General features: G+C 38.8%; 3 protein-coding genes and 2 pseudogenes across 3 annotated transcripts in view; 2 read left to right on the plus strand and 3 right to left on the minus strand.

Moving 5' to 3' along the window:
• The window catches only part of LOC136258837 (receptor-interacting serine/threonine-protein kinase 4-like), an 84,121-nt gene that overhangs the window by 44,832 nt on the left and 15,512 nt on the right, over positions 1-23,777 (minus strand). The gene's annotated exons all lie outside the window — the stretch shown is intronic.
• The window catches only part of LOC136259295 (uncharacterized), a 107,947-nt pseudogene continuing 84,883 nt past the window's right edge, over positions 714-23,777 (minus strand).
• LOC136258833 (ATP-dependent RNA helicase DDX18-like) lies at positions 3,596-23,554 on the plus strand (annotated as a pseudogene).
• On the minus strand, positions 9,284-12,322 carry LOC136258332 (uncharacterized). The gene is made up of 11 exons (XM_066051654.1): positions 12,208-12,322; positions 11,995-12,158; positions 11,207-11,664; positions 11,058-11,162; positions 10,679-10,958; positions 10,363-10,630; positions 10,054-10,257; positions 9,722-9,998; positions 9,587-9,673; positions 9,454-9,534; positions 9,284-9,405 (listed from the first exon to the last, which is right to left on the minus strand). The coding sequence occupies exons 1-11, from the start codon at positions 12,280-12,282 to the stop codon at positions 9,284-9,286; spliced, it is 2,121 nt and encodes a 706-aa protein (XP_065907726.1). The 5' UTR covers positions 12,283-12,322.
• Positions 17,134-20,523, plus strand: LOC136258823 (uncharacterized). Its single transcript, XM_066052170.1, has 2 exons — positions 17,134-17,398; positions 17,460-20,523. Exons 1-2 carry the CDS (start codon positions 17,159-17,161, stop codon positions 19,209-19,211), a joined length of 1,992 nt encoding a protein of 663 aa, XP_065908242.1. The 5' UTR covers positions 17,134-17,158; the 3' UTR covers positions 19,212-20,523.

Below are 23,777 nucleotides of genomic sequence, written 5' to 3' on the forward strand. Positions count from 1 at the left end.
AACAGTACACAGTGTAGTCACACTACAATGATATTAGTCCTTCAACGATGATGTTAAATGTTTTCACTCCTACATACATATTCAAATTTTTCAGGAAATATTCTTCACCAATATTTCCCCAAATATATAATAATGCAATTTACATAATTTGTTGCTTATAATCATAGGTAACTAGCTGGAGCTATATCACGTGTTAATTTGCTTTATGTGTACAATACTTATTTTAGTCATAATAATGATAGTATAACTTCTTCACATATTTTATTGTTGAGTTTGTCACTATTACCATTCTCACTACATTCATCAGAATGAAGAACATTGATTATTTTCATCATCTATTATTCCCAAAATCACGCCGACATGATAGATTTAAGCCTACAAAAATACTTTTCTGTTTCCAAATTATACTATACAGTATTAATGTGTTGGTAGTGTCATTTGTGTATATAAACCTGTAAGTGTTATCCCACTAGGGATCATGTGAGAAGGTGAAGTCTGTTAATACAGGAGCTAGTAAGAACTTGACATTAAAACCAGCTCTGTATGTAGACCAGACCCAGTGGTGACTTGATCCATACTTCTTGTACAACTATTTAAACTTTTAATTAGTGTGATATAATAATAAATTTTTATACCAACAAATATTCAGTGTATGTTTATTATTAGTATTAGTAGTGTATGTATAATATAAAGTATAGTAACAACTTTACTAGTTAGTGTATTAGTTGAGCTTGTCCCAGTTCCACTGTAGTAAGACTGGATGATTTAGCATCATCCATACTCCCTCCTTTAGTACATCCTCCAATGACTATAATGGCATTGTTGTTGACTGCTGCTATAACTACTAGTGATCTAGCTGATGATAATGATGAAATGTTCTTCCATGACTTGCTAGAGTCATCATACATCTTAATATCTGATGTTGTTGTACCACTTTGATCACGTCCACCAACTACCACTGGTGGGGATGAGCTGGGGACTAGGGCTGTATCCCAGGGAGTGGCATTAGTCATTGTAATCCATTTGGTGGGTGTGTCACTGGCTTGTTGTTGGTCACTTGCTCTTGTGATATCATCAACAGGTATCTTGTAGGCACTATTGTCACATTTCATGTTAGCATCATTGTAACCCACTATGAGTAAATGATCGTTAGTAATAATGGGTGTGAAGGAAACCATTGGCACAGGAAGATTAATGGACACTTTCTGCCAATAAAAATTCTTCATCCAGTTGAGGACTTCAATATCATCTTGTACTACTGGTGTGTTGTTAACAAACTTTCCTCCCCCAGCAACAATAACATGCTCCAGGTGAGTAACCACCCCTAGTCTGACCCTAACTGAGAGAAGGTCAGGATAATAAGATGTCCAAGTTCGACTAGTTTCATCAAATGTAGAAACTTTATTAGTTCTCTTCTTAGTAGCAGACAGGCATCCACCAATAATAACTAACTTTCCACCAATGATGTGAGGAATACCATAATAGTGACCTGAGGGAGGTAACTGATCCCAATGGTTAGTGTTGACATCATAGACATATACTTGATGTTTAGCATCATCAACTGGACTAATCCCACCAGCAACATAGACCTTTTTGTCTTGTACTGTGACATATGCATCATACATTGGAGCAGGAAGATTGGCCAGTTGAGTCCATTTTATGTGGTACCTGCCACTGGTAAGTGCTGGCATTAATGGAGGTGCCTCCTGAGTGGATAATAATATTTGTAAGCTAAACAGAACTACACAAATTATTGTGAACACAGTTTACATCACAACATGCATATGTAATTGTATAACTTATTTTATACAACTATTTCTAGTCACTAAGTCATGAGTTATGAAAGTGGCAGGAATAGGGGCAGTGGAGAAGTGTCAAAAAAGTGTAACGTTTAGAAGCTCTGAGATTTTTCACTGAGTAAATTAAGCAGCTACAGTAGATACCATATATGGATACCTTCAATTTGTTCCTAGTGTTAGCCAAAAGTGTTTAGTTAAGTGAATTGAATTGAACCCAACTGATTTATAGATTGACTGTTCAGATAACTGAGTATTTGTAGTATTGAAGATATGTAATGTGATTATATATAATAGAGTGGATGACAAGTATCTGAATGTTTCTGCCTATTATGGCAGGTCATTTTGCACAGTAAAATATTTTGCAAGGTTGGTTTTCAGGGTGGGTTACCATATTACACAAGATCATATTATACCAGTTGATAGTAGTGTTTAAGTGTAGTATTGAATGGTTATGGGTTAACATGAGTATAAACTTTATCATCCACACATGACATTTCCCATAGAGTATGTACTAACATTAGTGACTTACTATTTTCAATTTTGATGTCTTTGTTGTTGGTCCTCCTAAAGTTACTCTGTTAAGTTGACTGGCTACTTGTTGTGTTGGTACACTCCTTGTGGAGGACTAAGATAACAATACCATATATGGTAATGATAACAAAACAAATAACACTCACCAGCTGTTGGTTCAACTTATCAACTTCAAATTTCAGGTGGTTGATTTCCGATTTCTGTTGGCTGTTTTCTGTCTTCAACTGATCATTCTCAGTCTTCTGCTGCTTGACTTGTTGGTGTAGAGTGATAACATCTTGTGGGGACTCCTTCATGTAAACATCCTTGTTCACTTGGATCCTCTCACAGACAGCTGTTATGGTCGGCCTCACAGCAGGATCATCATCCAGACACTCCTCCACCAGTGGTCTCAATACTTCAGCCTCTTCTCTCATTTTGTCCAGGTATTGCTGACGACGCTCAACTTCCAACAAAGCCACCTTTCTTCTGGTCTTGGCGTCAAACACAGTGTTGTCAGATGGAGTAGGCCACTGTTGTGTAAATGTGTGAAGGACTATTCCAGCAAAAGAAAACACATCCATGGGAGGGCCATACTCTGGTCTTTTCGCTAGTGTTTCAGGTGGCATAAAGTCAACAGTTCCTGGAGCTTTAGTCATTGTCTTTCTACTATCAGCCTTTATCACCTTGGCCACTCCAAGATCACTGATCTTTGCCACATGATGTGCCGTCAATAAGACATTATTGGGGGAGAGGTCTCGATGGATAATGGGAGGATCATGGTTGTGAAGGTAGCATAGACCAAGGGAGACATCATGGACAATCGAAAATTTTATATGGACAGGAATCTTATGCTTATCCACCAGTGAGGTCAAGCTATTCGCCATCATCTCCATAACCATTACTGGTAGCCGCATCTTTCCCTGTATACCGCCCGCCCCCACAGAGGGATAATAAACACCTAGGAACTGTATCACGTTTGGATGACGTAATGTACTGCACTGACGACACTCCCTCATAAACGATTCCACTGTTCGTCTCATTTCCACGTCTCCCACCTCTTCGACCAGAATGGAGTGAATCTCTTTGGCGGCACATATCGTTCCACAATATTTGACAGCATAAACTCTCCCATAAGCCCCTCGTCCCAGTTCCTTGTGATCTAGTTTGGTAACTCCCTTCAGAACTAGACCATGAAAATCATCACCAGAAGCCATTTCTCTTGTAGGACAAAATATGGGTGTGGCTGACCAGAAATTGCGCACGTGTACAAGTGTCATGAATTACTCCAAATAGTGCCCATAATTGACAACGTGTTGTGATGGATGCGGTATATTCAAAGAGAAGAGGTCTTAAGAGATCGAGTCAATCTGTAAAAGAGGTGGATTCCAATGGTTCACTCCGCCACAAAAGAAGTAAGTGTATTAAGGTAAATGAGGGTAATTCCGGACACTCTTTGATAAAATCGCTCTAAGGCCACTCCAAATAAATTCTCTGTTTCCCGTCCTGGACTCAAGCATATTTGCATGCGGGCGGGCGGTCCATTTCCATTATTCATTATAAGATTAGCAGCTTCTAAAGCCATTATTTGTCTAGCACAACCATCATAAGCTGCATAAAAGCATGCTTAAGCTTATTCCTTCTTTTTACGCAGCAAAAATAGCACAAACGTGAAGTTTGTGCTGACTTAATAGCACTGCTGATACGTGAGCTGACATGGTTTCAAAGTGAGCCTGTCAGTATGCAACAATAACCGGAAAATAATGAAAGAATACAGAATAATGGAATATTTAGAGCTGACAGTAACTAGATGCGGGCGGTGGACGGGAAACAATTTATTTGGAGTGGCCTAACATTGCACTCACAACGAATTAAGACAAACTCTAGGAATCGTTGTAAAGCCTATCTTATGGTGCATCTGCAGTACAAATTTGGTTTCGATACAATCAACTGCTGAGGAATTATGAACCGAAATTTAACAGCGTGTAAAAATGCAACATGCGGCTAATCCCGGACACTTCGAATAACAAGCAAGTGGAGCCTTCCACAGGTTACCAATCCTCTTTTACAAGTATGGAGACTAAAGTACCACTCATCTGAAGCTTATAAATCAAGTAGAAAGTTCATACCATTTGGGAGAAAGCAGCATGCGCATTTTTAAAAGTTTATGTAATTCGCAAATATTTTCTTTGTATTTCAACCGAACAGCTGCTGAAAAATCAACTGCCACTCCGCCTGTGCTACATGGATTCTTATGATTTTTGGTATGGAATTAGCCAAGGGTATGCTCTTTCCATAAATCTTTGAAAATTGAAAATATGAGCTTGGACTGACTGGTTAGATTAACATTTTCAAAGTTTTAAAACAAAATTACTCATGATTGCGCTGCAAATTCATGTCAAACTTCACAGTGGAATTCGCTTCAAATTTGGTTTGTAGATAGGCCATAGGACACTGCATTAGCATACCAAATTATAGGCCCAGGGATTCTACCATTGTTGAGAACGAACTAAGTGTCCGGAATTAGCAACTGTCTGGAATTACCCGCATTTACCTGCGGAATCCGAGGGAGGCGCCTTATTTACATTGATTACACCATTGATGTTTATTCACCCTTTTTTCCCAGTAAAAATATTGACACTAGTAATACACTGTTTGTTGGTTCCCACAAATCAGTAGAATCAATTTTGTGAGTATTGCACATTTAGAAGCATGAAATGAATGCACATATAATTAAACAAGGTTTGGTGTTGAAGAAATGCCCTGGACACAAGGTCTGACTAGTACTGTCCCCATACAAACTGTTTAGTAGAAATGTGAGCCAGACTCTATTACACATTTGCTATTGAAAACTTTTAAAATGCATACATGTACCTAGCTAGCTGCTACACTGCTGTTTGTACAGTTTATGAGTAATCACATACAGAAGCCAAACAATGATGGACTGATTGTGACAGTTCCAACCCTAGTATTGACTTCTCTTTTGTCTTTTCACTCTTGTACTTGCATACAACTCTTTATATATACTTCATATCCAACATTGAAAGAGCTTGAATAAAATAGATGATAATTGAGCTCACCTCTAGTATGGTACCCAAGACAAGCTCTTCAACCCTATTTGGCTGGAAGGTGATGATGCGAATTGGCTTTTGTCTGTTTTTCATCAGTCTGTCTTTAGTACAGTAATTATTTTATTAACTACTACTGTTGTCCGGTCAGCAGTTTCAAATTTTCAGCAATTTAAGGTTGCTTGTGAAATGCAACTGAATAATTTGTGCACGTGAGTTGCAAACATGATTCATATGAATATGTAGCTCAGATGCCCCTGGTGTTGCCTATTGATCTAAGGTAGCGAGTAAGCCGGTTACGTAATCACAAGGAACTTGGTTGTAAAGAAATAACTCACGTGTGCAACCAATCACTTACGAGAATCGTTGAATTGTATATTCACCAAATCAACTGTATGTTTGACTCCTCACTGTTCAAATTTCAGAATGTGATCACGTCACACTGGGTATTAGTGCCGGTAGATGCCGGCTCTTTGCCTAGGCATCAGCAATGATTGTCCCTACCTGTAGGCTTGGATGTAGCTACTAACCTGCAAATACAATGGTTACTGATTTTGTGTACACCACATATTAAACTTAATGATTTTGAGATACAGCCATGTGTGTGGATATAAGTAGGAATAAGGTAAATTTGCTCACATGTGACTACACATTTTATATGAAGTATTAAAATTCCCTGTACTGATAGTGTGTAACTCTTCTCCATAAGACTGTCTCCTTCTTTACTATTTTGTGTTTGTTTGTTACAGAAAAGAAACACAGTGAACCAGAAATGTTAGAAGCAGCTGAGCCACCAGAAACCACAATTGTTTGTGAAGACTTACAAACTGGTATGTAAGTGTGTTGTGAGAGTCCATGTCTCCCTGTGTGATTCCTTACTGTCAGTAGAACTGAGGAAGTAGTTTTAGAAAATGTTATGCACACTTTCCTGTGCATTTTAGATGACCTGTGTATGTTACAAGTTTTTATTCTACTCTATGTTAATATCAGATGAGTGTGTGTTCCATTTTTTATTGTTGACAGATGATGAGACTGGAGCCTGTACCAGTCTGGAGGAGATGATGAAAGGTGGTGAGCTGGGTATGGACAAGAAGTTTGCTTCCCTGTCAGAAGTAGTGTCTGAGAAGACACTGAATGCTGTCACTGACATGGGCTTTACTGACATGATGGAAACACAACATAAGAGCATTAGACCACTACTTGATGGAAAGTATGTGTATATGGCTGCACTATACCAGTTTAATAATTACGGAACACATGCACGCACACACACAGCAAGCAAAGGTGTGGGCACCCGAAGTCCAACCTGGATCTTTACCGATTGCGTGAGATGCATATTGTTGACATTTGCTTCCCCGGTTAACACCAGGTATATACCCACACATACTTACTTCAGTATTCAATTTATTCTACTTGACTGCCACACAACATCATATTCTGATTGTATTGTTAGGGACTTAATGGGAGCAGCAAGGACTGGAAGTGGAAAAACATTAGCTTTTCTCATACCAGCTGTAGAGCTGATGTACAAGTTGAAATTTCTCCCATGAAATGGTCAGTTATGTAGACTACAATCTATCGTATACATTGTATGGACATGATTTAGTTTGTCCATCATAACCAGTCACAGTGTGATTATGTTGGTTTGGAGTATACAGTGAACCCCTCTTAACAGACACCCCTGAATGGCGGACAACCTCTTTATAACGGACAATTAATAAGTCCCAAATGCAACTACCAATACCTGTGTGTATTAATGCCCCCTCAATAGCGGACACCTCTCTATTCCGTAAACCAGACACTGCACAATTCCCAGACATGGCAAGCACTACAGTACACCACCTTGCTAATCGTGGACCCAAATAACAAGGGTTCATTGCCAGTTACAACAATCAATCGAACTATATCATTTAATGCAGAAAGCACTGTATCTGTATTGCCTATTCTACAAAGTGCAAGACAAAGCGTTGAAATTGCAAGAAGCCATATGAATACGTATACAAGTACTGCTGTTATTGTTCTTACACAGGTCTTCTGAATATAGTAGCTGGTGTACTTTAAGAATGAACTGCACTACAGGATAAACTACATAATCTGTATAGCCAGCCATCTTGATAACTAATCAAATAAGTAATCTGGATAAGTCTTTATGGGAGCATGTAGCTATAAAATTTTTGTGGTGCCTAATTGTCTGGATAGTGTAGTAGCTGAGGCCATACACCATAGATAACCCGGTGCTGTCTTGGTGTTGTACGCACCAATTATAAGAGAAATATTAAATATATTTCAAACAAAAGAGAAAATATATTTCATATAAAAGAGAAATATTAATAGTAGTAGTTGATGTAGTAGTAGTAGTGTCTTCTTGTCTCTAGTAGTCTCTGATGGTCTCTCATAGTCTCTCATGGTCTCTCATAGTCTCTCATGGTCTCTCATAGTCTCTCATGGTCTCTCATAGTCTCTCATGGTCTCTCATAGTCTCTCATAGTCTCTGATTGTCTCTCATAGTCTCTGATGGTCTCTCATAGTCTCTCATGGTCTCTCATAGTCTCTCATGGTCTCTGATAGTCTCTGATGGTCTCTCATAGTCTCTGATGGTCTCTCATAGTCTCTGATAGTCTCTGATGGTCTCTCATAGTCTCTGATGGTCTTTCATAGTCTCTGATGGTCTCTCATAGTCTCTGATGGTCTCTCATGTTCTACACTGCCGACAGTACATACTTTCTAATTATCATTTTTATTACTATTTGCTATTTACACAATGTGGAGACCTCGTGCAAGTTGTATACATAAGATTAGTAAACTGCAGAAAAAAAATTATTTTTAGCTATTCAGTGTGATAAACTTGTTGACAAATGTATACCATTTTTTGAACACATTGTCATTATGTGCATTGAATTGACAGGTTTTGCTTTTATTTTTTTCTAGCATATGACTTGATATCATCCTAATGCATAGTGCTCGTCTGAGACATCATTACTCTGTAGCTACTCCCATCCAATGACGAATGATGATGAGACTACTCAGTTGATCAACTCTAATTGCTGGCTGCATTTTCATGTTGATATGTAGTCATAAGGGGATCGAGTGAACCGGCTGTAGCTACCTCGTACCTATAGTACCATTTTGAGTGGTACATTTTTTTCCACAGTCAGTTATATTTCTTTTCCATTTTGTTTCATTTTATTGTTGTATTGTGTAATGTACAATCTCACGTAATCAAAGGGTATATTTGTAGCTACACAGCATATGTAATTTGTAAATTGCATGAGTATAGTAACAGGAGCTTATAAGCGCCGAAGGCTCAAATTAGCCTTCGGCGCTTATAAGCTCCTGGTAGTAAACGGCGCACTCTACCCTGTGAAACGAGAGGTGAACTACTCTCATAGGTGTCTCGTTTACAGACCCATCATCCTAGGTGGTATAAAATCTATTAGAAGGGATCTAAACGCCGAGCTCTGTGCCTAAAGGGCGCTTATAATGGATAAGCTAAGCGCCACCCTCACAGGGAATTGTATTGGTTGCCGATTGCGAAGACAGGAGGACGAGACTAGAAGTGGACCTCAACACTATGCCTTATCAGGTCTGTAGTAATTAAGGTGGTACTTGACCCCATCACGCCTGGGTGATTTATGGTGGGGAATAATCATAAATTCGCTTTAAATAGAAATAGTTGTTGAGCTCTGGAGACGTTAAGTGAAATTGGAAGTCTTGCTGTGTACTATACATGTGTAAGCAGAATCCGTTGCTCATCCCCTAATGGGTATATCATGTGTATTGTTGATATGAGCAATATACACCATCCGCAGCAGAATCCCCATTAAATATTGTATTGTGTTTGAAACTATTATTTGAAAGTAATATTTACATTTAAATACAAAATGTCGGATTATTATTGTGTGTCCCTTAATCCAAAGGATTGTTCGGGTCAAGGTGTTTCTTCCATTTTTTGGATGGCACTGCACAGTTGCTCCTGGTGTTTGGCCGTTGTTTTCCTTCATCGTCGCCCTCGCTCTCACTACTGTCACCTGCAACAATCATACCATTTAACGATTTTATGCAGGCTTGGCACACACCCTGTTGGACATCTTCATAGATAGGATTGCTTGGTTGTGTGGATGCACTGGTCCCTCCCGTTTTCAATGCACTGACCCCTCCTGTGATAGTTTGTGGTAATTATATACCTCCAGTGACCTATCCAGCGCTTACCATTACTGCCCATTGTCGGTACAGATCCATTACCATACTGTGTAGCGGGAGGGGTAGTGGGTCTTCTCGGGACCTCCACAATTGTAGCTGTGTTGAGAAACATGCAACAGTCCACCAAAACAGTCGTACACAAACCATCATTGGCTGCCAGTGAAAGGCTTTCCGGCAACACGTCCTCCCATATTACTGTGCTTTTCCGTGAACGGGAGTTTAGGCCTTTTTTAATCAAGCACCTTGTGCTTTGTTTAGGCACAAAGTCCCGTGCTACATGTGTGCCACCACTCTTGCTATTCCTCACTGCTTCCCTGATATCTGCTGGGCTGCTGGTCAATATACCCGAAATATCATCCAGGCAGACGGCAATTGCCTTCCTCCCCTGAAACGTTATCCCCGTTCTGAGGCTCTGCAGCACCTACACGGGGAATAATATGTAGCCACACGCTTAATTAAAGGGCCAGTGTGCTTACCACGTGCATCCCAGCATTGGCTTTTTTTTCGATGGCCCACTCTATGGCCTCCTCTACCGTGTTTCGCACTATTTCCTCACTGGCATCACCCCTGTCCTGTGTCGGCTCCTTAAGAGGGGATGGGTTTAGTATGGGTAGTACCCTTTCTTCTATGAATTGTTCAAGTTCTTCTTTTAGGTAACCAAATCTGCTCTCATCAGCCAACTGCGTAGTGAAAGCAACAAGGGTGAGTCAGTGCGTACATTTGCTAATTAATTCAGTTTCCCAACACTCTCGTTCAGTTGGTACATTTACAGGCCATAACCCTACCTTTTCTGCAAAGTATAAACAGACTGTATATCCTGTCACAAGCCTGGGGTCCACTCCTGGCAGCCTCTGAATTGTCCTATTGAAGAGGTCCCCCTGGAGATATGCCTTTTCCTCTTTAAGTTTGTTTTCAAGGCTTATTGCCCAACCCACTGCCGATGACACGGTTTTACATTTGGCAGCCATGTCGTTGAATGCCCTTGTCTCTTGATCGTTAACAGGCCCCACGGCTGGTTTCTCAAATGGGACCAGTAGTGCTCTGGAACTGTACCTATGTCATACGTAAGCATAGATACAGCCTATTTGGAAGTTTACAAACCTCCTTATGCTGGAGACATTAAAATTGCAGCACAAAAGTGGAATGGAACGTGGCCTGTGTAGACCTGTACGTAGGTTCCCGGTCAGTTTACCATTGCACAATTGTATCAACATGTCCCCAATATCTTCCATTCTTTTTGGGTCATCAAGAGCAAATGGCAGACTGGATTTTTGTATCCTCTCCAGACAGAGGCTGTCTGATGTGCCCTTTGTCTTCATCAGGTGGCTTACTTCCTTTTGTCCAAATATGGACAGGGCACATTGTATAGCCGTGGACTTTCCTGTGCACATACAGTCATACACGAGTTCACGTAACACTCAAATTTACAAGTACGGACATCCACAAATGGCAACAGCAAATGATCAAACACAATGCATACCGGTCTCCGTCTCTCCAAACAAAAAGGGGATGAGGCAGGAGCCGTTCAGTTCCAATACAGTGTCATAATGCATTGCCATTATGCCTGCCGCAATGGAGAACACCCCTTGGGTGACAAATTAATAGTGCTATACTCATTATCATGCCTACCTGCAACAAAGTTGTGCTTAAAAACTCCCTTCATGGACTCCAACAGTTGGTTGAGAGCCACACTTGACTCCAGTGGCATAGTGATATCACTCTTCAGTGTTAGGGACAAATTTGCAGCCCTTCCCGGAGCCAATTCAATGTTTGGTCCCCCGATTGGCTGCCAAGCATACTTTGACTCACATAGTGGAACCTGCACGCCTGAACAGTCTATGTGCACCTCAGGACTGAGAACCCATATAGTATTCCCATCGCTGGCAGGTTGTTTCCCTACGCATGTCAGCCCTTCTTTGACCCTGTTTTGGTCACTAAAAGGAAATGATTTTTCTAGGTAATTGTGGAATTCAGTTAGTTCCCTCTCTGATAGTGCACATGCCAGGCCACCACTTTTGAAGGTTGTCCTTAGTTCTTGAATGAAACGTTGCTTGTACAGCAGACTCTCCGTGGTGTAGTAGCATAACCTGTCAACAAAAAATTTATATAATTATACAACCAAGTACTAAGAATAACAAGAAATGTGGTCGCGATTTCGTCATAAATAAATAATGTTTGAGGAAACTACAAGGCCTAGCGCTTCAATGGTGATTGTGCTTGGTTGTATGTGCTGTGAGCCTAGTAATAACAGTAATAATAATATAAATAAAAACAAAAATTTAAATAAACAGGGTCCATTAGCATTTGCCTTGGTAAATGTAAACCCTTAGTGGATGCTAAGCCTAAGGGTAACCTTTCAAAGAAAACACTAGCTCTGTAAATACAGTATTGTAACCATGGAACCTGGTTAGAATTACCTCTCCCTGCCATCTAATTTTCTCTTCAGTGTCACAAAGTAACCGGTATGTGCGCCAGCTTCTACAAAGACCTCGAGCTTTATGGTGAAGTTAGATTTGGGCTTGTAGTCTCCCTTGCTATTGACAGTCCCAAATGTCACAGTCTCATCATCTACCTTGAACAACTATTGACAGAAAACATTAAATGACTACCACCATCTGTTATAGCTTAACCTGTTTTTCAACACCTGCTTCGGTTGAGCTGTTGAGAGTTTGTTCATTTTCAACACTGCTAGTGCTTGGCTCCATCTCCTGGCCTTTCCCTTATTCTTCAGTTCCACTGTACACTGTTATCACACCAGATATAGTGACTACAAATGCTTCACATAGCCCTATTTATACCACATCCATCCAGTGGATTTAATGAGGCCCTATAATTATATGTATAACATCACTGAGCATGAATTCATTGTCACCTGTATAGTACAATGTGGTGCTAATAATTGTCCTGTTAATATTGATGACCAATCCAGGCATACAATGGTTTGGACATGTGGAAACCCTACACTTGCCTCACATTGAGTCGTCGACAAGACTAGCTGTAATCCAACGAGTGGACCACTTCACAGAGGAGCAATTCTGTGCTAAGGTATCTGATCGGATGTGGTGGTGCGTGTCGACTAAAAGTCGTTCTCTCTCACTAGAAATTGTCCCACTAACTGCAGACCAGCCATCGACAGGAGTGTTTGTAAGTGTTGATTAATGTGCACATAACACATGTCATTTTTAGTTATCGATGAGACTAGCTGTCATCCAGTCAGTGGATCATTTCACTGAGGAGCACATCTGTGCTAAGGTATCAGACTAGATGTAATGGTGTGTGTGTTTGTTTGTGTGCATGTATGTATGTGTGTGTGTGTGTGTGTGTGTGTGTGTGTGTGTGTGTGTGTGTGTGTGTGTGTGTGTAGTGTGTGTGTAGTGTGTGTGTGTGTGTGGAATTAAGTAGTTGTCTGTCACTATAAATTGTCACACTAACAGCAGACCCCCAGAACAATGTGGACAAAGGTATGGCACTGACTGCATTTTTTTTTTGGAAGTGTTGATTAATGTGTGTATAACATCACTGAACATGAATTCCATGTTCAATGTATAGTACAATGTGGTGCTAATAATGGTCCTGTTAATATTGATGACCAATACAGGCACACAATGGTTTGGACATGTGGAAACCCTACACTTGCCTCACATTGAATCGTCGACAAGACTAGCTGTAATCCAACGAGTGGACCAATTCACAAGAGGAACAATTCTGTGCTAAGGTATCTGACCGGATGTGGTCGTGCGTGTCAACTAAAAGTTGTTCTCTCTCACTAGAATTGTCCCACTAACTGCAGACCAGCCATCGACAGGAGTGTTTGTTAGTGTTGATTGTCATCCAACCAGTGGATCACCTTACAGGACTTATCCGTCTTAAGGTATCCGACTAGATATAATGGTGTGTGTGTGTGTGTGTGTGTGTGTGTGTAGTGTGTGTGTGTAGTGTGTGTGTGTGTAGTGTGTGTGTGTAGTGTGTGTAGTGTGTGTGTGTGTAGTGTGTGTAGTGTGTGTGTGTGTGGTGTGTGTGTGTGTAGTGTGTGTGTGTGTAGTGTGTGTGTGTGTAGTGTGTGTGTGTGTGTAGTGTGTGTGTGTGTGTAGTGTGTGTGTGTGTAGTGTGTGTGTGTGTGTAGTGTGTGTGTGTGTGTAGTGTGTGTGTAGTGTGTGTGTGTGTAGTGTGTGTGTGTGTGTAGTGTGTGTGTGTAGTGTGTGTGTGTGTAGTGTGTGTGTGTGTAGTGTGTGTAGTGTGTGTGTGTGTAGTGTGTGTAGTGTGTGTGTGTAGTGTGTGTGTGTGTAGTGTGTGTGTGTGTAGTGTGTGTGTGTGTGTGTAGTGTGTGTGTGTGTGTAGTGTGTGTGTGTGTAGTGTGTGTGTGTGTGTAGTGTGTGTGTGTGTAGTGTGTGTAGTGTGTGTGTGTGTAGTGTGTGTGTGTGTAGTGTGTGTAGTGTGTGTGTGTGTAGTGTGTGTGTGTGTAGTGTAGTGTAGTGTGTAGTGTAGTGTAGTGTGTGTGTGTGTAGTGTGTGTGTGTGTAGTGTGTGTGTGTGTAGTGTGTGTGTGTGTAGTGTGTGTAGTGTGTGTGTGTGTAGTGTGTGTGTGTGTGTAGTGTGTGTGTGTGTAGTGTGTGTAGTGTGTGTGTGTGTAGTGTGTGTGTAGTGTGTGTGTGTGTAGTGTGTGTGTGTGTAGTGTGTGTGTAGTGTGTGTGTGTGTAGTGTGTAGTGTGTGTAGTGTGTGTGTGTGTAGTGTGTGTGTGTGTAGTGTGTGTGTGTGTAGTGTGTGTAGTGTGTGTGTGTGTAGTGTGTGTGTGTGTAGTGTGTGTGTGTGTGTGGTGTGTGTGTGTGGTGTGTGTGTGTGTAGTGTGTGTGTGTGTGTGTGTGTGTGTGTGTGTGTGTGGATTAAGTTACCTATCTCCAGGAAGAAAGAATGATACATTTGGACCAGTGCTGTTCATGTGGACTACAACTTTATTTTCCTGCTTAGTGTGTCAAATTTTACACAGTGTATGAACATCAATATTGTTACATTGACTTGCAAATCCATTGTAGTTACATCCGTTTACTTAAACATCTGATGCTACACCACATCACAAACGCCACACTACAATACATTTGAACATACGCACTGGCTGCACTGCACACACACACGCACACAGACACAGAGCTTACAACACCGACCACAGCTCATACTTTGTTACAGTTACATTACACACACTTGCATATCTAATATGCAGTACACTATACTATGTATGTATCACAAATTCTTATTACCTCCCACACATGGGAAAATGTCATCACATAGGTAATGTATAGGTAGCATCATGAATTTGTGGATTGTGGGATGTTTCTGATGGGGGTCTATTGTTAACAAGGACTTGTTACATATGGTTACGCTATATTTGCTAAATATGTATCATTACAAGTTGTTTTTCTGATCACAATTTTTAACACGAGCTGTAATATAGTACCACCAACCATACATAAAGTTTTAAAAATATTGAAACAAATAGTATGAGTAAATAACCTTTATTTGAAATTTCTACTAAATTTGAGGTAGTGTTGTGACCACAAAATATGCCTACTTGTTTTTTAAATTGTAACCAAAAGCTCTATAATCTAGCTCTATAATGTTTTGATTAAAAACTCATGACCATTGCTGGACACAACTGTGTGATTTATTAAATTTTTAGGGATGATAATCTGCAAAATATAGGATGGATTCATAGTTGTAGATACTATAGGCATTATAGCTGCAGGTTATAATGTCATCACAAAAATTCTGTATAAATGGCACGATTTGTGTCGGAAAATGCCACTTTTCATTTGAAACATTTTAGAGCTTGAGTTACGGTAACTCAAAAAATTTCAAAGCTGGTGGGCGTGTCCTCTCGCATATAGATGTTCACATCTAATTTGTGAATAAAGGAGATTCGAAAGATTCATTAGGTGAGAAATGTTATTGAGTCAACAGATATTATTTTGGGTACATTTTAAAAATAAGTGGGCGTATATTATGGTCACATCAATACCTCAAATTTAGGAGAAATTACATATTAATGTTCATACTTTTTATAAGTTTATGTATGGTTGGTGGTTCTATATTACTGCAAGTGATCGAAAAAAACATGTGATCAGCAAAACAACTTGTAATGGTACATTGAATTTAACAAATATTGTGTTATGATATGTAACCATTCCTTCTGCCAACAGAAACATCCCACAACCCATAAATTAATCAGGTGTGCCACACATACATCTACTATGTCACGACATTAATTTTACCATGTGTGGGTGTTCCTAATAATATAACCAGTGGTTTTCAAAGCAATGTTATATAATTCTCAACTTACATGCTTATCCAATTTAGGAAGCCAGGTAAGCCACACTACTTCAAACAGTCTTTGTTATATCAAATATTGGCTTTGTTTAGTCAAGTCTCCACACATCATTTAAGCCATTTCTGTATGTGCCACATATTTCTCTTACGTGAAGTCTTTGCAGCTTTAAATTTATTTGATGACCCTTTACCAAAGCAGCTGCAGATTGATCACAATATGTACATAGACAATTTCAACTATCAAATCTGTGTCTGTCACGTTGTGTACATTTTATATGACTTTAATTCCATATTAATGTACAATGGCAACAATATTATTATCATCATTATGCATCCAGGAATGCCACTGAGAATATAATTTGAAGCAGCATGACGGCTTAGGTGAAGCATCCAAGTGATCAAGAGACTAAATATACAACCTGGCTGAACATGCACTTGTTCTATGTAACATAATGACACCTTGATTCAACAGTCTTAATGCATATAAACTATAATTGACTAAAGGCTCCACATTGCTCATGCCTTGTGGCTATATATAGAGATATAAGCCATTACTAAACTCTGAGTATTTATACAATAGATTGATAGAACAGTACTGGAACTAAAATAATTACACTGTTGGCAATGATTATTCCAATTCCAGTTCTAGAACTGGAACTGGGACTATACTTTTGATTAACTCAAAACTGGAACTAGAACTGGGACCAAAAATGAAATTTGTCGAATACTGGAACTAATACTGGTCAAAATTAATACATTGCTCAACAATAAAATGTGACCGTGCCTGCAAAAACAGGACACGTGGGCATAATAAATTTGCCACTTTCTATATCTTTGATGACTCATACTTTCTTCTGTCAGTTGGCTATAGCAGCAGTGCAAATTTCATTCCTTATTGTGAATTTAACTGGCCATGTAATGCTAGTTAAAGAATGAAAATATTCTCATCCAGCACTGAGATATGTTTTATTTTGTGACGAGGTGTAGTTTGTGCCCACATGGCCGGTTTTTGCAGGCTCGGTAATAAATATTCCTTACATCACCAGAGTTAATCCAATTATTACAATTTGTGATGTCATATACATATATTTTTAATCACCTTCTCCCCAATTAACAAATATACTCTGTGAATGGAACTGTAATTTACACATTATAGTGATGCTTTTGGTCATGTTGACATCATCAGTAGCTTTTTTTTCTATATAAACAGATATAACATAATTGGTATAACATTATAAACTACGTATTCTACAAATAATCACTATGAATAGTTTGATCTTTTTGCTTATTCTGGCCAGCCACGCTAAACTTGTAACAGGAGTGTATTTCAAGACTGAGTGGACCACGTATATTCAGTTGATTATAGCATGCCATGACAAAAATACTGTGAGACCATATATAATAAGTCCAAGTCAATTTTCTGATGCTTTATTGGAAATATATAGCAGTGCAAACAGCAACTCAATGTCGACGTCTGATGATATTAACTCTCCTGAGAGTAAGGTAAAGACTTGTGTATAAAACATGTGATGATATTTTATTTATATATTTAATATATTGACAGGATGCAGATGTATTCCTTGACTGTGACTTACCTGGAGTGATTATTTGGGATCCCATTTTACAGTTTCCAGATATTTACATTGATTATAAAGATTCAGTGCCTTGCAGTGAAACTGACTGTTACCAGGTTATGAAGTTTCTAACATGGCAGGATGGTTCACAACAGAGGTACAACCCGAGACGTCTATATGGTACTGATGGCTTTGTGTTGTTGGTATGTAAAATCTATAGATGCCCCAATGGCCATTTAATAGCAACAAATGACCCTCGTTTCCTTCTTAAATTTAAAAAAAGAAGTACAATACCATTCTTTCTTCTACACAGATCTGGTGTTACCCGTGAACTACAGTATGAAATTTTCCATCATTGTACACTGGGTATTTCATTTGCAGATATATCAAAGCTCCTATCGTGGTCTTTGCAGACTTCTTGGATTAGAAAGATTTCAAGTAAGCTTTCTCAAGGCCAACGCTCAATCAAATCTTCAGAATTTAATGATGCTCTCGTGGCACCAATGAGCAATGATCTCATTATAAATTCATTTGTTATAACCTACAATGAAATTAAGGACTTTTTAAATGTCCAAATGTCTGATATTCGAGGTGAAAAGTTAAGTTGTGATCACACGTTCAAACTGGTTTCGCACATAGGAATATATCGCAATGGAAAATGGGTTCCACAATATGACTCACTTTTTATAATGCAAAATGAGCATGGCAAAGTGTTATACTGGCAGCTGACAATGGGGACTGCATATTCTGCAATTCGTGATGGCATTGAGAATGTAAAATGTAGAAACGATATTAAAATGATTGTGATAGATAACTGCTGCATGTGGAAAAACATGTTAAGTGGAAGTCTTGGTAGCTGTGTTATCGTCAAGCTGGACCTCTTTCATGCTGTTAAAAGGATATCAACAGCAATATCTAAGAAACATCCCTATTTTTATCAAGCCTTGCAAGATTTTCGCTTGGTATTCAGATCATGTGGTGATAATGGTGTAATCAGAAAAATGCCAACACCACCTCCTGACAAATTGATCAAAAACTTGCAGATGTATTTGAATAAGTGGAGTGATATATGCGACCATGATTCAAATCCTGTATTAACAGCAGCAGTGCTAAAAGAAATAAACAATGTAAAAATTCATATCAGTAGGGGGTGTCTAAGTGGAATACCTCCTCACTTTGGTACAAATAGGAATGAAAACTTACATAGGTCGTTAAATTCAAGATTCTCTGGAAGTCGCATAGGTGTAGAAGTAGCTGTGGCATTGATAGCAGTGTTTTTTCACATGTGGAATAGCAGGCATGATGGAAATGAAACATGTACTTTAGCACAATATCTGATGTCTGATTTTAGCACAAAGAGTGATACATTAACCCCTTGTGAAGTTCCAAAATTTGGTATTGGAGTTTCTTCCAGACGGCTGTATTCAATTGACAATGTAACACATGCAGGAAAACACTCACATGGAAACACATGGGATGCTTTGCAGTCAGTAGATCAACATTTAAGCACCCCGAATTGTGAATGGCTGAATGAAGATATGGCATATATGGTGTTGCACAATGCACTTAGCCTATTACACTCAGAAGAAGTATTGAACAACTTGTCCATTTCACATGCACCTGTTATACGGATGATACCTTTCCATGACGAGTGTGTGACTATGCATACAAGACAAGAAAGAATAGTACCAGATGAACTTGGAGATTCCAGATTAAAAATATATTACAATCATTCGGGTTGACAACTTGTGAGGTTCCTATGAATGGAGACTGCCTATTCTCGTCTGTGATCCTTCACCTTAATCAGATATTTCAGACAAATTCAAACACATGCCTAATAGAGCAATTGCACTCTACAGGAATAACACCTAGCAATCTGGATGTAAATTTAATCAGAAATTTAATGGTAGATGAATGGGTTGCCAATCAACAAGAATACCTACCATTTCTAGAGCATAGCGAACAATTTGAGGAAGAGGCTGCTAAATACAGAGAAAGTGGCATGTATACTACTGCACTAGGGGATGCAATGCTATTGGGACTCAGTAATGTACTTCATCTACAGTTAATAGTGTTTACTTCAATACCGAGTTGGCCCTATTTTACCATTAACCCTGCAGGTGCAATTTCTTCCAAGGAGCCTTTATGTTTGGTTTACAACCATGAAGGAAGTGGACACTATTGTCTAGCAGTGAAATTAGGAGATGATAGCAGCGAATATGACGTTGATATACAACCTTCTAATGACAAAGGAAATGCAAAAATTAACACTTGTAGATGTGGTCGTGGGAGGAATGCTAGTGATATGGGTCGTGTTAATTGTACACATTCTACCCATTACTCATCGTGATGTCCTTGCCTCAAGGCCCAGTTGTCATGCACAGACAACTGCAGATGTTTAAATTGTGGCAATGGAAATGACACCGTTGAATCAGATAAAGATTCACAATTGATCGAAAAAAGAAGAAAAAGACCCAGACACATGGAACAAGAATTTGTTACAAAGGAAGGCTGGAAGTTCATGAAAAAGCATAATGAACAAACAATAAGCGGATTTTGGACAAAACACGAACATTATGTATTTGTGGCTTCGGTTGATGCATTAAGAAAGGATAGTACAAAACTGACTGCCTCCGATGTGCTAGAATTGTATAAATTCATTCAACAAATTATAGATCGAGATCGAATAAATGTTGTTTTGTCAAACAAGACACAATCCCAGGTAAATGGTAAATTTTGTCAGTATAAATAAGAAGATGATGTTTACAAGACTTGTAATTGTGGAAAAGCAAATTATCTGCCATGACTGATACAACACTACATACATAATCTATATTTGTATTTTATTACATTGCTTAAGGTTACGGATTACGGGATACTCAAACAAAAATTTTATTACGTAATTAAGGCGGCTTGGTGTTGTGTTGTGTATCAGCTGGTAACAGGCTTAAATTGTTGGGAGAATCATAGCGTGCTGACTGGACAGGTACAAGGTACAAGAAAACACACGTAACAGTACAAGATAACATAGAAACAACACACTTAGCAACTGGCGCACCTGTAAGCGGTGATATTTTCCTGAACCAAAAAATCAGGACTGTCAAACTAGTTGTTTAACATTTTGTATAAACAGACTACTAGTTGGCTTCTTGTCTAGGTCCTGACGGAGCCATTTGTTAGAAATAATGTTTCTAGTGCTTGTGATATCAATTAAAAAATTAATTTTGTGACCACAGTGTCTTGCTTTAGGCCATATTGTAGTCATATTTCAGCAACTATACACATTATTCACAAATCCTCTTGTCAGTCCCTCACAAGTAATGTTCTTCAAATCTTAGAATTGTTAGTAAGTTCTCATGTTTCTTCATTGGTCTGATTTTTGGTTCATAGTTTTCACTGATTGGCATGGGGACAACTCATGTTTCCATAACAACATTTGAATTCCATGTCGATTAATGAGAAGTCAAGAATGCATAAATATTTGATAACAATGCATTAAGAAAAATCAACCCCTAATCATGAAAAATGATTGATAGTGTACATGTGGGGTTTACAGTATCCCGCAACCTTAAGGTGACATTATTGAAAAAAAAAAAAAAAGATTCACTTTACATTTATTACAAGTGCTCAACTTTAATCTTTACTGCCATCAATATGCAATGTTAGACTATGAGAGACCATCAGAGACTATGAGAGACCATCAGAGACTATGAGAGACCATCAGAGACTATGAGAGACCATCAGAGACTATGAGAGACCATCAGAGACTATGAGAGACTATGAGAGACCATCAGAGACTATGAGAGACCACCAGAGACTATGAGAGACCATCAGAGACTATGAGAGACCATCAGAGACTATGAGAGACCATCAGAGACTATGAGAGACCATCAAAGACTATGAGAGACTATGAGAGACCATCAGAGACTATGAGAGACCATCAGAGACCATGAGAGACTACTAGAGACCATCAGAGACTACTAGAGACAAGAAGACACTACTACTACTACATTAACTACTACTATTAATATTTCTCTTTTATTTGAAATATATTTAATATTTCTCTTATAATTGGTGCGTACAACACCAAGACAGCACCAATAACCCATGCTCAATAACATCACTTCTGTTGCTATTAATCTGGTTCACATGGTACCATATAACCTCAAATAAGGACACCTCCATATAAAGGACATCATTTCATTTCCCCCAATGGTGTCCGTTTAGAGGGGTTCCACTGTAATAAGTTTGAGGGGGAGGGGTGGGACATGAGGTAATTTTGTATTGAATCCTGAGCAAACTATTCATTGTAAAGTCAGTCTCTTGAACAGTGAACGTAGTGCTACCTGTGTGTAAAAATGTTGTTGGATACTTTGAATAAACACACTAACCTGTCATACCAGCTTTTTGTGTTGCATTACACACTTTATGTGTCTTGATACATAGGCACTGGGGTGGTGGTGATTTCACCAACTAGAGAGCTGTCACTACAGACATATGGAGTGGCTAAGGAACTACTCAAGTATCATCACCACACACTGGGAATTGTGATGGGTAGAGCTAATCGTAAGACGGAGGCAGAGAAGTTGTGTAAAGGTTTTAACATTTTGATAGCCACTCCTGGGAGATTACTGGATCATCTACAGGTAAAGTATCAAGACACACGATAGCGTGTCATGTGATCAAGAAAATCAATAAATCACACTGAGTTCCCTATATGTGATGGTTCTCTAAATGTTCACTCTATTAGAATAAAACAAAATCACTATACCTTAACTTATAACCAGTAATCATTATTGTGCTTGTAGAGATGGTAAAATAATATAAGTACCATTTGGAGCTGTTAAAATAAAAGAGTTATAATCCATGCTAACACAGCTAAACAGTAAAAATTGTTGCCTTTGAAAAAGCCAGGGTTAAAATGTCACAGCTTAGCTGTTGGATCTGATATAGAGGAAGACATCATTAATAGGGTCACCTGTGGGGGAAATAACTTGTGACCCGCTGAGCAAAAACCCAACTCGCTTGAATGATTTTGTTTTTGAGATAACTGCCACTGAAATACACTGGGTAAACAACATACTTGCTACACAAACAAGTTTATGTACAGTACATTTTAATTGCTTCAGTAAACAGTGAAGTAAGACACGAATTGAAAGATTTAGTATACCAATGAATTCTCCTCTTCATGAAGAGTAAGAATATCTTTGTTTTGTTTCTATACCATCAAGCAAACACGAGTTACGTCTGTTTGTTTACGTTACGGTAAAACTTAACTTAATTTTCACCATTTCTAAGCTTTAACAGCCTTCTTGTTTGATAGCATGGGTATGTTTAGGTCAAAAGATGAATACCCCAGTTCATGGTGAATAGAATGACACAAGTCCCAACTGCATAGTCCATTGCACTCAAGAATTACATTATTGATTAAACAAACGCCTGGAATTTTTTTCCCATATAGGCACTGTACAGAATTTTGCTCTTCTTGTTGTCTATCACTATAACTCCAAAAGCTCTTACCAGATGAGGCTGAAGCTTTAATTACATTTTCCCTATAGACAACAAAGAAGTCATAAAATGAAGTTTGAGGAAAATGCACAAACAAGTCAGGTTTTGCTTAGCAGGTCACATATGGCTTTGACTATGAGGTGGTCTATTATATGATGTAATGAAGTACACACCTTATGTGTCTAGAACACCAAGGGATTTTTGTACAAGAATCTTCAGTGTTTGGTAATTGATGAAGCAGACAGGATACTGCAGATAGGATTTGAGGAGGAGATGAAACAAATAGTGAAACTACTGCCACGTATGTTTGTGTATGTTATGTAGTGTGTGTGTTGAGTGGGTGAGTACTTGCTTGCTTGCGGGTATGTGTAGTGTGCGTAGTGTTTTCATGCGTATGTGTGTGCATGTCTACGTATTTATCAATTATATTGTTATTGTTCAGGAAAGAGGCAAACAGTTTTATTTTCAGCCACACAAACTCGTAACGTGGAGGATCTTGCAAGAGTATCTTTTGAAGAAAACACCACTATATGTTGGAGTGGATGATCATCGTGATACAGCGACAGTTGAAGGATGAGTGTGTAAGTGATGTATTAGCCTATAAATTGTATGATTACACTAAACAAAGTGGATTGACATTTTCATGTCAGATGTGTGACTATATCTCACAACTTATTACATACTGTACATATGTACATGATATAAAACTACAACACTTTGGAAAAATTTCAGGACATTTTGAAAGCAACCGATACTGCCAAGTTGGGCCTACTGACTGAAAACAATTGCAACAACCAGTC

This window comes from Dysidea avara, chromosome 6, assembly GCF_963678975.1.
Source record: "Dysidea avara chromosome 6, odDysAvar1.4, whole genome shotgun sequence".
Lineage (NCBI taxonomy): Eukaryota > Metazoa > Porifera > Demospongiae > Dictyoceratida > Dysideidae > Dysidea > Dysidea avara.